The sequence below is a fragment of the Saccostrea echinata genome, unplaced genomic scaffold (assembly GCF_033153115.1).
Source record: "Saccostrea echinata isolate AGI-Se365-2 ecotype Australia unplaced genomic scaffold, CSIRO_AGI_Sech_v1 ptg000054l, whole genome shotgun sequence".
Taxonomy (NCBI): domain Eukaryota; kingdom Metazoa; phylum Mollusca; class Bivalvia; order Ostreida; family Ostreidae; genus Saccostrea; species Saccostrea echinata.
This window is the reverse complement of record NW_026889803.1, coordinates 5,486,636-5,501,080: the sequence shown is the minus strand read 5'-3', so window position 1 is coordinate 5,501,080 and position 14,445 is coordinate 5,486,636. Positions and strand designations below refer to the sequence as shown.

Genomic DNA, 14,445 nt, shown 5'->3' with positions numbered 1-14,445 from the left:
TTGATGCCAAAGAACGGTCTTAACGAATATATCTGTGAAATATGAATGCCCTAGTTTCAACTGTTGGAAAGATATGGCGAAGGTTAAAGTTTTTCAAAAGTAGGTCAAACGTCAAGGTCAAAATTATTGCTGCCCAAGACAAGGTCTTGTCATAAGAAATACATATGTGAAATATAGAGCCCTGACCAGCAACTGAACACCTGACCATATACTTAAAGTAGTCTAGAATTTCAAAAATCTAGTAAAATATCCTTGCTTATTAAAACTCTATTTGCCTCTGAGATGCCCAGGAGCAGAGAAGATTTTCAAAAAAATAATACTTTTTCACTATAGATTCAACACAGCCCTACCCTAACACCAGAGCCCCTGACTCAGGGGCAAGATATTCACAAATTTGAACAGATACCCTCGTTTATCATAACTATGCACTTTGTTGAAGAAGAGAGACTCATGGGCCATATCGCTGATCTAAGCAACTATAGGCAACTAAGAGAGAGAGAGAGAGAATTTTCCTGGTATGGAAAAATCATAATTGCTCCCTAAATTCCCCTAAGAAAAATGCGATGCTTTAAGTCACTTATCGACCCTACATCTACCAAACTTAATACAGAATGGATAAAATAAAAATAAATAAGGAAATTATTCTATGAAAAAAAACCATTCCTCCATTATTTCTAAAAGACCCTTTTCACTTTATAATATTTACGAAAACGTTTGGGAACAAGACAACTCTTAAAAATCTTTAAAACGTCTATAACTCAGATCCTGAAGTGATGTCATCACCGTAATGTTAACCAACCAGTTTCATATACACATGTAATTATTTATCATACCTTAAATTTGCAAAAATATTGACCAAATCGTGCACCTTTCTTTTAAAGTGCTTAACATGGTCGATATAAACGCATTTTTATAAACGAATTTTTTTAAAAGAATTTTTTTTTCAAGGTGCGTTAACTTGATCCCAAATTTAATACACTTTGAAAAAGATTTTTCAATGTGCGTTGTAACAACCCCTGACCCTGGGATCACAAGTTTTAAATTTTTTTAAAGAAGACCTCATCAATACTATGCACTATTTTTACCTGCTCAATACCCAGGAGTAGACAAGATCATTTAATATATTTCATGCGTTTTACTTTATTATCAATGGAACACCACCCTTATACCAGAATTCCGACCCCAAGGGCATGAAACTCACAATTCTGGAAGAAGCACCCTAACTCTACATAACTTTACACTTAATTTCTTTGCTTTATTACCAGAAGCAGAGAAAAATATTTTCAAAGAAGTTATACATACCCTATGGCCATGAATTTCATAATTTTCGAAGAGGCATCAATGCTCATCATCACCATGCACTTCGTTTGTTTACATAATACCCAGGAGCAGAGAAAAATTTTTTCAAAGAATTAATGCATTTTCACAATATTATCAATAGAGCCCTGCCCTAACCTCAAATTCCCTGACCCAGAGGCTATGAAATTCACAATTATTGAAGAGGCACCCCTGCTCATCATAACTATGCACTTAGTTTATATGCAAAATACCCAAGAGAGAAGAAGATTTTCTAAGGAATAATGCATTTTCACTATTTTCAACAGAACCCCCAATCCTGAACCCCTCACCCTGGGGAACAAATTTCACAATTCTAGAAGAGGGCTCCTGGTCATCAAATACATGCACTTAAGTTTTTCTGCTAAATACCTAGGTGCAATAAAGAAAAAAGAATTTATGAATTTTCACTATATTATCAATAAAGCCCCATCCTAACACCAGAAACTCTGACCTAAGGTCATGAAATACACAATTTTGGAAGAGGCAAATTGCTCATCATAACTGAATACTTGGTTTGTTTGCTTAATACACAGGGGGAGAGAAGATTTTTAAAGAATTTATGCAATTCATAATATGACTATTAAAGCCCCACCCAAACCCCAGACCCTTGGGCCATGAATTTCACAATTTTGGTAAAGGGCTCAATGCTTATTACAATTATACCAACAGTTTGACTGCTTGATGTTCATGATTAAAGAAGATTTTTAAAGATAGCACTAATTTTGATGGTTTAAGCCACACCTCTAAGGCCCTAGGGGGCAGGGACCATGAAATTTGCAACTTTTGTTCCCCTTCACTCATTAGAAGTTCTGTGCCAAAATTGGTTGAGTGGCTCCAGAGAAGACACTGAAAATGTTCAAATCTTAATGCACGACAGAATTAAAGATAGCAATAGGTAAACCTGAGTGACTCAGGTAACAATGACACTGCAGTTGTGTCTAAGTCATGTGGGTCATGGCACATTTTTGGTGTACTTAACCATTAGAGAAACAATGCATCTTTTAAAGTATTTCCCTTGCATAAATTGCACAGTAGCTGATGGTGCTGGAAAGGCATCACTACATTCATGTACACATAAAACCATATTTGGACATGAGTGACAATTATTGCTAAATTTCTGAATAAATTTCCCACTAGTTGTCAGTAATATTGATGTGCGGCTCCTTTTATTCCATGTCTACCATTTGTTTCAGACATATCCAAAGCAATGTTCACCAGCAATTTTCAAAAAAATTAAAAAAAACCACATTCTTTGTTCGTTTGTTTTTTAATACTCAATGTGACATCTAGTAAACAAAGATAAAAATCAATACAGTAAAGAATTCTCTATGGAAAAAAGCATGCTGTATTTTTTTTTAAAAATGACGCTCCAGTTCATTACCTTTGGTAACAAGTCAGTGCCAGTATGAATTTGAAAGTGATATTCAAATTTGAATAAGCACATTAAACAGCTGATGGAAGAACATAGTCTCTGTTTACTGATGGAACATGTTCCATGTTAGTTATTGTTAAGTTTTGTAGTAATTTTTTTTTGTCAGGATTTCACAGTTCTTGATTAAAACATAACAAATAAAAACTGTAACAAGCTGAGAACATAAAAAACAATACATATATATGTGTAAAACAAACCTGCAGGCTCTCTTTAATAATTATACTGAGGCCAACACTACATATACTGCAATGAGGAATGAAAATACTAAAGCCTTCAGGCAAGCATTACTGTGCCATTTATATATATATTAGTAATGAGAAATTACTAAACACAATGCATCTGATTTGATTTGCATACAAGTAAAACGATACCAATATCACAAAGTGTGAAGCAAACTAAAACAATACTTGTTTACTGTACAGGGCAGATTTCGGCTCGAGATTCACAGTTCCCCGAATTTTACATTTACTTAACGTCAATCAACCTTTATATACAGAAAACCCTCTATATCCTTGTTAAAACATACTTCCAAATCTTTCTAAAGATACATTATATTCAATTGTAACTCCTGCAGGCCAAAGTAAAAGTGTTAATACATAGTTACTCTACATAAACAATTATCAAAAATATTTTTAAAAATTTTATTTATATTTCTTTTTAAAATTGAAAAAAATTAGAAGCTACCATGTAGGTGAATTTCAGGGCTAATTCAAATATTACATCATCAATATGCTAGTCTATTAATGTATGCTGCAAAAATTCATTATCTAAAATACATCTTTAATTCTTAATGACAATTTATTTAATATAACTACTTTACTTTAAACTTTGAAGTGAACACATGTATGGAAAGATTTGTTATCTTTCACAAATACAAACTAGTTCTGCAACCTCTAAGGAATTCGGGCAAACTTTCCTTATTATGCAGTAAAAATTATCAGATTTGAAATATTTGGAATTTCTAACATTTTTTCACAACAAATAATGTTCTCTAAAGGCATGCAGTGTTGCAGATGCAAGCATGGTGAAGCTATTCATGAACAAAGATAAAATTCTGTGATGAAAATGACAACATCTGACTGTGCATGAAAAGTAATCTCACAGGATATGTACATCTAAGATACCAATCAACCGGTATATAGGAAAATAATTTGACTTTGTCCAAGGAACGATGAAAAATAATCACAGCACCAATTCCTCTACTCAATACTAATCTGATATATGCTATGATGTCAAATCCTAGCACTAAGTAATATCACAAAAAGGTGGAAAAAATATTGGATGCACAGAACTCTGAAAAAAGTGGTATACAAAAATGTCTGTTTAAATTCAATACATTGTACAGGTACAATAGATACTACAAGGTATGACGTCGATTTTTCTTCACAGTATTTGATTCATACATGAATTCAGGCATTTGCTTTGCAATGGATAAATTTATAAATATTCTAAGTAGGGTTTACAATGAAGAAGAGTGATAAAAATATGCATCATGTTTGATAATTGAATACGGTGAAATTTTTATTCGAGAAAAATGTAATTTTAATATGCAAAAAGCTAATACAATGTGTCAAAATCTGTTTGGCTATTTCAGAAAGTTCCCATTTCATATCAAAACACACAAGAATACAAATGTATTGTTTGTAAGCAGTTTTCAGAGGGAAAAAAATTTAATCATGAAAATTTCCACTTTAAGTAACTTTTGGTAATCTGTTAACAATGATGTTCCCCTGATGGCAATTTTCTCATTCTGATATTTCTTTGTATTAAATTTTAATGAGTACAATGTTCTAAAAAGGTGATAGAATACATAGATGTATCTAAAATACTATGCACAAATATTTTTTTTACACATTTAAGTCACTGCATTTCTTTAACATCCTACTCCCACACAATAATGTAACTGGAGAAATAACAAGAATGATTACATTTTAAAAACAAAAGGTGTAATAATAATACTAATAAATATGAATAGGTACACACAATGTTGAGAGCTGCCAAAGTAAAATCCATTTTCTTCTAAAATTTAAAAATTTTCAATTTACATGAACACATCTGATCAGGGAAAAGATATGGAAAAAATACAGGTACCTTTGAATTTCTGGTTTTAATTGTATGGCCATATGGGTAGTATTTTTTTTGTTGAAGTGATACATTCATCGTAGCATCAGCATTCACCTTTACCCTTTCTTAAGCCTTCAAAAAATAATCTTTACCCTAGCTAACAACCTTTTTAAAAAATTGAACAACCATGCTTTATGGTCTGCTTCAATCAAAACACTTTAATTACGTACGTACAGCAGATTTTTTCCGTCTCAATATTATACAAATAGCCTCAGCATCAGATTACTTGACCAGTAATCTAAAACTGAAGTGAAGTTTTGAGATCTAATAAATTATGTAACTCCAAAACTTAGAAATTTTTTTTAGAGGTTTGTAAAGACAAACTTGGGTTATATACATGTACATGTCTTGTGCTGTGAATCTTGCTTGGATCTTACACATTTTAAAGGAACTACATTTGTACATTAATAACAGAATAACCAAAAGAAAAAAAACAACATAAACAAACACAATAAAGTTTTATCACAAAAGAATTGTTGAATAAATACTGAAAAGTCAATCTGCAGAATCCCCCCCATCTTTTCAATGCTGTCATTTTGGCTACACAGACGCAGATGTGTATGTTATGTGCTGCCACCTTGTGGGCGCAGACTGTCTAAAATGGATCTCAGGATGTTTTCAACTGAAAAAAAAATTAAATAAATTTAAATATTCATAAATAAAATATATCATGTAGAACAATGCACATTTTCATCACTTTATACTACATAAAAGAGAATCAAGTTTTGACACCAGATGCACTTAAAATTTTCAATCTTAATAGGAAGATACTTTTTCTTTATATCAAAATCAGAAAATCATCTTTGTAACATTACCCCCCCCCCCCCCTCCCCAAATATAGCTTAAAAAATGAAATATTTCCTGGCTAATATTTTTTCTTTCAGTTTTCAAAATCTTTCAAGTTTACCAGACCTTCTTCCTTCTATTAAATTTCAATTGACAGGAACAATATAAAAAAAAAAAACCTTTCTACATTATACAAATAAATTCTAAAGATTGTCATTTTTGTTGAAAATTTTAACAATAAAAAACAGGAAAGTAAAGATTTTTTTAAAAATTAGTCCCATTTCCTCATTTCAATAGACACCTTTCAAATATCCTTGAAGGAATAATGTGGTCAACATTGCTATGGAGCATTTTCAGTTTATTTTTTCTAACATCTTTGAACGTTTCAAGTGTTCATCGAAACCATTTTATTTCTGTATTATACAAGACTTTGTTTGAGGGTAACTACACATCAACCATTCATCCTCACTGTAGTGAAAATGCCATGAATGTAACAATTGATGTTGGCCTCCGAGAAATTGTGGAATTATCTGAGAAAAATGAGGCCATTAAACTAAAAATTTGGGTCAGACTCATATGGAATGATTGTAACTTCATATGGAGTACTTCAGAATTTGGTGGAATTTCTGAGATAGGAGTCCCATATGACAAACTCTGGATTCCAGATGTGACTTTATTTGAAGGTATTGATGATATTGCAAACATGCCAGATATGAAGCAATACAGAGCCTTGATAACAAACACAGGAGAAATTCAATATCATTTTCCAACAACAGTACATATGACATGTGGAATGAACATTTCCATGTTCCCATATGATCATCAAATGTGTACTATGACATTTGGTTCATGGATACATTCAAACAAGTATATAGAAATGTTCAGTAAATCTGATACTGGAGATCTCACTTCCTTTGTCAACCACCAAGAGTGGATAGTGGTCAGTCTAAAAGCAACAAAGAGGATAAATTCATACATCTCCCGTAAAGACCCTTTCTCCAGCATTTCCTACAAACTGGAGATAAAACGCAAGGCCACCTTCTACATAATTACAATGATTTTGCCTTTCTTTGCTCTCACTGTATTATCCATTGCTGGATTCGTTTTGCCATCCATCTCTGGAGAAAAGATAACATTCCACATGAACATCCTCTTGGCAGTCACTGTATTCTTGCTTGTTATCCATGATACACTTCCATCATCATCTGAATTCTTTCCAAAAATTGGAATTTACTTCCTCATTACCCTTCTGCTCACTTGCTTGTCCTGTGTGATGTCAGCCATAGTACTTTATTTGTTCTACCATGATTTCAGTGGCAAACAGGTGCCAGGATGGGTCAGTCAAATTCTGATTAAGAAACTAGGTCGACTGATGTTCATCAAACCACACAATCTTAAACCTGTCAAATCTCATGAAAATAGCCCAAAAGAAAGAAGCGAGGAACTAGTTGTAAGAACCAGTGTGATCCCCACTAACAAAGGCAAAAAGAATAGGAAGAGTATCAAGTCACTCTACTCACAGGCATTTGAGAATACTATCTACGACAACTGGGAGAAGGGGGAAGTTCAGGGACGGGACCAGGAAAGCGACAAGTCTGTGCATTCTGAAGGCAGCAAGAATTTAAATGAGTGGGAATTGCTGGCTTATACATTGGATCGATTCTTCACAGTTTTCTACATCTTTGTCACAGCTGTTAACACAATTGCTTTTCTTATTGTGCTGAGTGAAAATGATAATCAGTAATTCTGTTCTAACAAGATTTTAGAGTGTTATCAAGTGGCAGAGAATTGCACTTGAAACATATCTTCCATCTATATATGAAGAATAAACAAATTCTATCAAGTTTTGAAGAAAAAAAATGCCAATATCTAATTTCAGCATATTGGAAGTTAATCCAAAAATATTTTTTAAAGGAAATTAAAACATATCAAGAAAGGTAATGCTATCATATATATATCATTTACATAATCCTACAAAAATTCTTACCAAATTGTCATGTTTATGTACAAAGAACACATTCTTTCAAATGAGTGCGGGACGGTTCGCCCCTAAAGACCATTTGCGCTGAGACGTTTCGCCCCAAGACGGTTCGCGCCTAAGATCAATTAAATTAATTATGTGGCAATTATCACTTGTTAACAGCAATTATTAAATTCTTAATAACTTTTGCATTGTGTTACTTCAATCCAATCCATTGGTTCAATTAATAAAACCAATTTATTTGGGATAAACTAAAGACTCAATTGACATACTAAAGACTTGACATACTGAAGACCTGATTGAGATAATTTTGCCTGTATGGGGGAAATATTGATAATAGATGATGCTTACCAAAATACACTTGTAGAGAATAAAAACTGAGAATTTATCTCTATATCATGCTATATACCCCCCCCCCCCCCCCCATAACCATACTAAAAAAAAAAAAAATTTTAAATTGTCAGACCTGATTTTTTTTTCTATGAATTCCTGTTACTTAAAAAAAAGTTATTTCTAAATGACCTGATATTTTATATGACGTGAGACAACAGCAACTCGTGATTATTTTAATGACATGATGAATTTAAAAAATGATCTATTTTGGTATAACAGACATAGAAATAAATTAAGGTATGTCACTTGTGAAATTAGTTATATTAAAGATTTTTTGGAGAAGTATATTTTTGATAACTACTTATATAGCAATACTCAAAATCGCAAAGAAAACTGGAGTTAGTGTGCATCCTATTGAGCAACGGAAAAATGAACTTGACCTTTTTGCACTTTAATTGTAACTCTTGGGTTATTCACTCTAACCTTTGTCATATTTTACCAGATTTAATCATGGCATTAATTATAATCTTATTTTACGTAAAATAGTTTGAATAATATTTATTAATAATATTAATATTGGATCTTCGCATATGTAACCACTAGTTCTCATTAACACCCGTCTCATAATTTAATTCTTCTCTTTATCTTGACATGGAGAGTCTCTAAATTATATAGTTATAACACCTTAAGGTCAAGATCTAGTAAATGAAAGGTGCCTACAGATTTTTCAAATTTGAGAAACGAGTTCTTTTAATGACCCTTTACAAATATAGCTTTGTAAAATAAGGTGTTTTGGGACATAATTTTTTGATAAACTAGACGAAAAAACATATTTCAAACTGTAATTTTTAATGAAAACCGAAGAAAGTCAGGTATAAATTTCCGAGATTTTTCCATCTCAGATAAAAGAAATGTAGCAATATTGCCTACAGTTTCTCAGAAAACGGTTTTTCGTTTCTTCTTAACCTCTACTTCAAAATGATATTAAATTGAATATAGATATCGGGGTTACTTTTGACATGATTTCAAATTGAATAAAATCAAAATGCTTCATTTCCTACATAATTCTATTACAGCTGTAAAGTACGGGAAAAAATAAACTTAAAATCAATTATGACGTCATAATGGATCTAGCACTAAAAAAACAGTCTAAAATCATTTACTAGATCTTGACCTTAAGTACAAAACTGAATCCGACAATTATGTTTGCTGAATAAACATAATTATATCTGCACATGGATAATTATACATTTAATTTTGGTATAAGCGTATTTTCAACAATTTAAACATGAAAGTTTTTTTTAGTAACTTTAGAACGTTTTTTTTAATAAAGTCAATATTAACCTTATATATAAATATTTATCTTAAAACATCGTAATATATCGTTATAGACAATGTAGATTAAATTCGGCGCGAAACGTCTCAACGCGAAAGGTCTTACGGGGCGAATGGTCTCGGCGCGAAACATCAAGAGGGGCGAAACGTCCGTTACCTTTCAAATGTATGTGCATGTTATAATTGTGCCATTGCAGCTATTATCTCATTGCATCTCAATAAATATTAAGTAACAAGTCTTGCATGCAAATCTTTCTGCAATTTCAAATTTAGTACATTTTCAGGAGCCTGGATAATTCAGATTCAATTATTTTTTTTAATCAAAATGTTATTTTGAACATTACAGAAATAATTTGCTCAAAGACAATAACACTTAATAGTACACTTTACAGTAAAACACACTTTTAGAAAAGTGCTATGGATGAACAATTTTGATTCCTTATAAATCTGATGATGATCTTACATATGTAAAATGAAACAACTGTTTTTTCAAGTTTCCAAAATCAACTGAAAAATTGTAACCAATTATCCCCCAGCCAATAAAAAAAAAAATTACAACAAATGTTTGCATGACCTTATATTTCTTCTCAAACTAATCTGTTTTAATATAAAAATATATGCATTGTATTCCTGTTTTTTTTCTTGTTTAAATAAAACTATACATTACCTACAGACTGAGATCAGTGATAAGCATGGTAAAAGCAGTGTAATGAGCAAAGGCAGAATGAAAGTTCTACCTTCTAACTGGTTATTACCTTGTGAGGAAGGATTGTTCCCCTGACCGCCAAGTATAACAATACTAGGGGGCTGTGCTGGGGCAGGGTTTGGCACAAAGTTATTAGCTGAGGAGTGCTGGGGTTGACCCAAGGGCTGGGCAGCGGCAGCAGGTGGTGGGTTACAGATGATAATCTGGGGTACATTCTGCTGCTGTTGTTGTTGAAGCTGTGGCTGCTGCACATTTATGTCTAAAATTATAAAACAAACTTTTACAATTACTTTGAAGCTGGAGACAAAAAATTGCTTTCTTTCAGAAAAATATAAATGTATGTGAAAGGCACAGAAAAGCCAATGAATTTACTTTCCATTGTGATGGTAAGGATTTCATTTTTATTTTTGAGGTTTCGTATGGATAATACTTTAACATGTTTAAAATGTTGTGGGATTAGGGGTCCAATTCTGTTTTTAAAGTGATGAAACAATGAAACACCACCACCCCTTGTGTCTCCATATGAGTGAAAAATTCTCGAGAGGGACATTAAACAACAATCATACACCATCCCACAAAAAATTTTAAGTGAACTGACTCCAATATCAGGACAGAAATGTCAGTATAGTTATTAAATACAAGTATATTGTTATGGCGTTTCCATTTTGCCAAACTGTCAAAAACAGGTTTAAAAAAAAGTTTAACAAGTTGTAGTTCAATAGTTGGTTGGTTTTAAAATATGACTTAGTTCACTAGTTGGTTGGTTTTAAAGTATGAGGAATCTTCATAGTTTTATGCTGACTTATTTGAAGTCAGTGTAAATTAAACTAAAAAGAGTGTGCCTTACTTTGTGTGGGAATAGAACTGCTGTTTATAAGCTGAGGCTGGGGATTTGCCATCTGAACTTTCATTTCAGGGGTTGATTCTGCAGTCATCGATGTGATAGTATGGAGAGGAACATTCATGTTTCTCAGTAGAGTCTGTGTGATGGATGTATTAACACCACTGTTTGTAATCCCCGTCAGTCCAATTCCTTGACTGGGGTTAAAGCTTTGTTGACCACTTTGAATATAGCTATTATGAGTCTGGAAGGAGGTGGTTGTCTGAAAATTAGCTGGGGAACTGACTCTGTTTGACTGGATGGAAGCTAAATGTGTGGCCAGCAGCTGAGCTATACTGGAGGACGCTTGGTAGTTGTTCTGAGAGAATTGAGGAGCCGTCTCTGGTGCAGGGGTGTGGGGCTGCTCATGGATCTCATGTTGGTTCCATTTCTCCTGAAAAGATATGAATATTGAATATTACATACCTGTATAATTGTGAGAATTTCAATTTCATTGTTTATGTGGACAGGGTGAATACATCGTATATTTGTAAGAATTTCAATTTTATTGTTTTAACTTTATCTGGACAGTATTAAAGAATTCTTCCTGTGCATTTGCTCAAAAAACTTTTCCTTTGAAGAAATTTCACGAGGATTTCAATGTAGTAGAACTCACATTCAGAATAGCTTCAGCCATTTTATCAATGTTTTCTGGGTGATCCTTTTTGGCATCTTGTAAAATATTTGCAAAGTCATGTGAAACATCTAGAATATTGGTCTGAGAGCTATATGAATTAGAACCATTGGACGTCAAAGAATTGTTACTGTTCTGTCGACTTAGCTGTCTTGATGGTTGTGCACTTGTTGCCATGGTTCCACTCAAATGACTAGAGTTGATATCCTGTGTATTTGTGTTCAAACCTCCTAGTTTTACATTAGAGTTAAGACCAGCATTAAGTATTTTATCCATATCAATTTGAGAGACACTAATGTTTCCCTGGGATACAAGGTTGTTCATACTAAGCCCAAACCCTTGCTGTTGATTTCCATTCCTCACATGATCTGGGATACCATGTGGTCCCTGCTGTTGCATTGTGGGAGTTGTCCCCTGAATCATTGGACTGGGCACTTGCTGGTGCAAGACTTGATTTCCTTGTTGCAGAATGCTGTCTATACCTTCTTGCTTGGTTACCACCACTTGCTGGAAGATGGCACTCTCTAAACTTACGGGAGTACTCATCATGGAAACAGGAGTATTAATCACTTGTGGATTTAGGTCTCCCATTGATATAGGACTGGCCATGTTACCAGAATGTTGCATCATCTGTGACTGGACAAGATTTTCTTTTGTATCCATGTTCTGTTGGGTATTCATTGGAGAGGCATCCACCTGCATCTTCATATCTATGTTGAGGGTCCCTGGGGGTAGTTGGAACATTCCCGATCCATTCTCTGTTTGTTGTTGTGTCTGTTGTATTTGATTATTCAGCTCCAAAGCCTCTGTAAAATGGATGACATTGAAAATTAAGAAAGAAAACAAAACATCTTACATTAGAAATTTCAAGAGAAACACTTATTTGAACTTCAGGAAATGGCCATTTGTACCTGGAGACACTGTAAACGATACTCTGCGCTTCTGGAAGGTGTCTGTCTCCATAGGTGTTTCATGCTGTTTCCGAGGAGTAGTTGGAGTTTGTTGTACAACTATAAGTATGCATTATCAAAGATTAGATATTTGTGACTTAGTAACATCTAACAGACACTTTCAATTGGCTATATCCATGTCTTGAAGAAAAGAAAAAATTATTCCATGCAGTATCAGCCAAGAATGGTAGTACTATCTGAACTCTAACATTATACACAGAGAATACACTGGGAGCAACTGTGAAATGTCATGACCAATGAATGTGTAATTATAGGATGACATGTTTCATACCAGACAAGGTTAGAACACTCAGAACACAACCACACTGTTCTACATTAAGCTACAAGTTTTGAGTTTTGATGACATTCAAACAAAAACACTCAACATGTCATCCACTGTAGAGATGCACAGTGATAACAGGAAAATACGGATGATCTTTTTTTTTTAACGTTTCAAATTCAAACTCCCATGCAAATAAGCAAGGACAGACATCTTGGATGTAGCTAATTGAAAGGTTTTAAATTATTTGATCTGCATCTGCGGGTCTGAAAGGAAAAAAATATATACAGCAACATCATTTATTTCCAAATCTGAAAGATTTTTACACTCCTTACCCCCTTACACTATGCATAAGAAATTCACAGATATTAAGGTTACATTTGTATTCATAAATAACCAGCAGTAAAAGCAAGAAACATACCCAAAGTTTAACAATTATCAGAACACTATGATAATTGCTTATTTACAAAAAAAAAAACTTGATGGTAGAACCACCTGTTTGTGGCAACTCTTGACCTCTGGCTTCTGATGGGAGAACCTCAAAATAAGGCTCTAGGTCATCGTTTGAATATCAGCCATAGTTCCGTCGAACAAGTGCGTCTAAGGGAAGATCACATTTAAACAATGTTAGCACAATCTCCCCCCAAACAAATAACTAAATCCACAGCATATCAAATGGCCTCAGTGTTTTTTAATCAGAGATTCTGTTTTCATGTTTTTAATATATATAGATATATATATGCAATATAAAGTTTTCAAGGTTTCAAATTTTGTTCCTGAGTTAAAAAAAAAAAGATACACACAGAAAAATGTAAATTTTCAAAGTTTGTGCAATGTCAAACCTTGAGTGTGGAACTGTTAATGTGTCTTCAGAGTTTTCTTCAGGCCAATTAACTTGGGATTATTTAAAAAAAAAAAAAACCTTACAATATCCTTTTTTACAATATCTTCTTCAACTCAGTACCAATGTTTTAAAATGCAACTTTTTACAGATGTTCAAATTTTAAAACTCTGAATGAGTATTGATTAAATTGATGAAATTAATCATTACAGGTACAAATGAAAGAAAATGGTTAAGATAATCATTCAAATAAAATTTCAAGACTAAAGCAGAAAATAGAACTCAGGAAAAAAAAACATTCTTAGGAAATAAAAGCATCTTTCACTAAGTAGTAACTATAGACGAAAAATGGTGCTGCAGCTATATCTGTGGACTTGAAGTACATTTATTTAAATTACATATAATAATTAATATCATAAAAACTTAAAAAACATTTTCAGCCATAAAATATGCATGAAAAAGTGAAATATTTCCTTACAATACCTCATGTTTCCCGATCCTGGATTCACACAAAAGTTACTAATTTATTCTTGATAGGCATCCTTGTACAGAACACATTTGGAAACAGAAATTTTCCTGCCCAATTTTTGTTCTGTTCACTTGGAGAATTTATCTAGTAAATTTCTAAAACTAAGCATGTGTACAATTCAAAAGGTAAAACAATTTCTTTGCTAATTTCAATTTTCTTTGTATAGGTTGAATAGAATTTTTTAACTTAATATCTTTTCTCTTTCGTTGACAATTTAAAATTTCTAAACATGCATTTTTTTTAGAACTGTTTTCAAAGATATTCAATTTATCATGTGTTATCATTGTTTTGTCCGA

The 14,445-nt window shown here is 32.9% G+C and overlaps 1 protein-coding gene across 2 annotated transcripts in view; it reads right to left on the bottom strand.

Moving 5' to 3' along the window:
• Positions 1-2,586: 2,586 nt before the first annotated feature.
• The window catches only part of LOC133172538 (nuclear factor of activated T-cells 5-like), a 29,269-nt gene continuing 17,410 nt past the window's right edge, over positions 2,587-14,445 (bottom strand). Inside the window, exons 11-15 of one of the 2 annotated variants that reach the window (XM_061307449.1) lie at positions 12,461-12,559; positions 11,532-12,355; positions 10,883-11,309; positions 10,067-10,294; positions 2,587-5,516 (exon numbers count right to left, since the gene is read on the bottom strand). In XM_061307449.1, the coding sequence (XP_061163433.1) occupies positions 5,458-5,516; positions 10,067-10,294; positions 10,883-11,309; positions 11,532-12,355; positions 12,461-12,559 (1,637 nt within the window). In that variant the 3' untranslated portion in view covers positions 2,587-5,457. The remainder of the gene's footprint in view (positions 5,517-10,066; positions 10,295-10,882; positions 11,310-11,531; positions 12,356-12,460; positions 12,560-14,445) is intronic. The other variant, XM_061307451.1, reaches the window with a different exon arrangement.